The 3,724-nt window shown below is 35.5% G+C and overlaps 1 protein-coding gene across 1 annotated transcript in view; it reads left to right on the top strand.

Annotated features, from left to right (window-relative positions):
* PXT1 (peroxisomal testis enriched protein 1) overlaps positions 1-3,724 on the top strand; it is a 36,717-nt gene that overhangs the window by 5,037 nt on the left and 27,956 nt on the right. The window contains exon 2 of the mRNA XM_019667445.1: positions 2,169-2,349. Coding sequence (XP_019522990.1) covers positions 2,169-2,349 — 181 coding nt within the window. The remainder of the gene's footprint in view (positions 1-2,168; positions 2,350-3,724) is intronic.

The raw sequence follows: 3,724 nt of genomic DNA, 5'->3' as shown, positions 1-3,724 counted from the left end.
TCCAAACAAAGTAGATAAAAATAGCTTTATTAAGTGAAAAATATCACTTTATATTGAAATAATAAGACAAGGTACCTAACATAAACCGATGATTGTTAAATAGGCCATATATATCAGCTCAATGGTTGCCCAGGCTTCCGTGTGCAAATCCATTATCATGCTTTTGTGAACCCTTGGATTTCCTGGTGTTTTCAGGTAGGCACACCATTTCCAAAAGGCAATTATCCTACAATACTAATAACTACATAAAAAAGTGTTTTTATTATGTATATTTAAAACTAAATTTTAAGTGAAAAATATAATTAGCATTGATTATTGTTCAATAAATACTTCTTAACATCCTGCAGAATTGTTTGGGAAAATTATAGTAGAAACCTATTTAGGGAAAGTCAAGTCCAACATTCTTGATCATTTATTTCAAAAGACCATGGTTAGGTATTTTATTCTCAGTTATCTAGCATTGCCATGTGAGTAACTAGTACAAAATGACAGTTTCACAATGGGCTGATGGATAAGGCTGTCAGCTGGCTCTTTCAGAGGACGACCTCATCTGGTAACTGCATCTTGACTATCAACTTTGCCCATTTAGTAATTTAATAATTTTAATCCAGGGCTGATCTGGCTCTGATGCGTTAGTTGGAGAACATGTCATTTTCCCAATTGAAGGTTTACTTGAGAAATCAAATTAAAGTCAGAAGTTTGCCTGATGAGTATAGTTAAAATGTCAGCATGCCCAGGCACCAAAAATGCCCAAGAACTCACAGCCCTTCACCCCACAGTTCCATTTCCTCTAATCTGGCCCTAATTACAACAATCAAAATATTGAAGTAGCATTCATTCTACACTGGAAAATGTACATTCGAAAAATGATGAGTCAGAATTCTACCTGATTAAAAAAAAAAAGAATTCTACCTGATGATTTTGCCCACCTTGGTTTGTATAGCTGAGATAGCTGCTTACTGCCTTTTTCTCAGTGTAATTTCTTTTTAATTCTTGCTCCTTCCTCTAAATCTGAAATATAGCTTTACTGTATATTCAAATACAGTAGTCACTGGCCACATGTAGCTACAGAGCAACTGAAATGTGGCTAGTCCAAATTGAGATGTATTTTAAGTGTAAAATATATACCAGATTTGAAAGATTTACATGAATGAGAATGTAAAATATTTAATTAAAAATTTGTATACTGAATATCTGTTGAAATGATAACTTTTGGATTTATTTTTGGATATATTTGGTTAAGCTATATTATTAAAATTAATTTTACCTTTCTTTTTACTTTTTTAATGTATCTATTAGAAAACTTACAATTACATATGTGATTCACATATTTTTATTGAATCTGAGGCCCCTGAAAGCCTCCCCTATTACCTTCCTTAGTTGTTCTTTATGGTCTGACCTCTCTTATCCATTCCTTTCCTTTCCAGTAACTGCTTAAATTTAGATGGTAAAATAGAAAGTCAGACTTTGTGGCCAACCTTTAAGTCAAGAGAATTAAGCACACTGCTAGACAATGAAAGTCTTAAGTTCAGTTCTTTAACTTATTGGATTCATGCTATAATACAATATTAGAAAAAAGGAGGAGGCAGGAGAATAGCCTTCATTGGTGTCTGTAGAGATTGTAGAGATGGGCTGTGTATATGGAGGATTAAAGACACACACACACACACACCCCACACCCACCCACACCCACACACCCACCCACACACACACACACACACACACACACACACACACCCACACCCACACCCACACACACACACAGAAGTAGGACACAGAATGTATTTCATCTCCATTCCTCCCACTTCTCTAGGTTTTTTATCCGTTTTTTTTTTTGTTTTTTTTTTTTTAGCTACACTAATTTGTCTCTCTTTTTCTATGTGTACTAATTTAGACTGTTCTGTTGATGGAATGTGGCTACTGAAAAGATAAAGAAAAACTGCTGGGTGATGATGATGTAGGGTAGTGTCGCAGATCTAAAGACAAGGCAACAGAGATGTTTATCTAAGTTGAAACAGACCTTAGAGATCACCATGTTCCATTTTCCACTCAAATCCATAACTCTTTTATGTATGGAATAAAGGCTGCTTGTGTTGTTAGAACATCAATATTCATCTAACATACCAAATATATACTGAGAAATCCTCTGAAAATATATCTTTCAACAGGGAAAAAACACGAAGCAGAAAAAACATGATGCTATTGTTTATGAACCTAAAGAACTTCTGAATCCCCCTCCCAAAGTAACAAATTGTTGCAAATCACTGTGGGTGAAATACAGTTTTCAGAACGCATACATGACCCGACTTGTCAGCAACCAGCCAGTTTCAGCCATGCCAAGGAACCCAGGTAAGATATTATTTATGTTAAACTAAGAGAAATATTCTACTTAGCATGTATTTTTCTTGGTCTTGAGGGTATAAATTTGGGCATTAAGTAGATTATTTAAACATTAACTAGTTGTAAGAAGATAGTGGTAGATCTACTTATCAAAGTTCTAGGAGGTAAAAATCTAAAACAGACTTAGCTTCATGGTATTAAATCTCTTAGTTTCTATTAGCACTGAATCATTGATGTGACAAGTAATTAAGATGACCCCCAAAGCAACTAAATAAATTTATCTTTTAATAAATATTTGCCTTTAAACGTGACCTGACAATGTCTGCACTCTTAATTAAGGTAGGAAAAATTCAGTATAGGTTCCTTCTTGATTTTGCCAGTGTAGGAAAGATCATGAAGGAAAGATAAATTTGAAATTTTGTGTTGCAAAAATGTATAATTCCTAAAAGTCCCAGAATGTTGGAAAACTAAAGTCTTATGTTTTTGAGAGCATTAAAGAGTGTTGGGGTCAAATTTATGGGCTTTTAAACTTAGTTAAAAATATGCTAGACACATGAAAGGACTTATTAAAACTAATCTCAAACTATTCTCCAGCTTTAAAAGAATTCTATGCCGCTAAGAAAGTGGAAATTTCAAGCATCCTGATAATCTTCTGCCACCATATTAAATATGGTGTACATTTTTCAGAAAAAAAACTCAATTGATGAAAAATTTGAATTTTCATCTGTGCAGGTGTCAACAGTTATCTCTCAAAGCCTGAGATTCTGTCCCCTGTGAATACCTTCTAGAACATATACATATATATTTGAGATGTAATTCATACACCGTAAGTTCAACCTTTTAAAGTGCACAATTGAATAGTTTTTAGTATATTCACAAAATTGTGCAATCATCACTATTCTAGAACTTAGATTTTTTTATAAACCTTTTCCGGTATGTTTTCACACTCACTATAACCCTAGATCCTCACCGATTCCCTGTGAAGCTGATGGGTACCTTCTGAGGCGCCCTGTGGGCGGCGGCAGTCGCATTTACCCGAAAAGCTTTCCTAACTACAATAGTTTCACCTCAAAAACAGAAGCAGGGTGAAGAATTAGTAATGCTACTAACCTCTGATTTATAGAGTAACAGACAACCTCACCTACGTTTGTTTTCATGCCTAGAACTTTCGTTTTACCACTTATGTGAAACCTTATTTGTGACTGGTGTTTTAGTCAGGTGGGTGCACACAACGGCGGATCCCCCAATTAGAGGCGGCAGCCCACACAAGCCTCCCATTTCCTTTCAAACGCACTGTTCTGGCCCGGGAGGCAGCTGCGCGTTTCTCCCCGTGCATTTTATGATATCGCTGAAGACATGGGAGGTGTGCAGGCTGAAGGGGACG

The sequence above is a fragment of the Hipposideros armiger genome, unplaced genomic scaffold (genome assembly GCF_001890085.2).
Source record: "Hipposideros armiger isolate ML-2016 unplaced genomic scaffold, ASM189008v1 scaffold_497, whole genome shotgun sequence".
NCBI classification, from domain to species: domain Eukaryota; kingdom Metazoa; phylum Chordata; class Mammalia; order Chiroptera; family Hipposideridae; genus Hipposideros; species Hipposideros armiger.
Note: the sequence above shows the minus strand (reverse complement) of the source record. Positions and strands in the feature narration are given on the sequence as shown.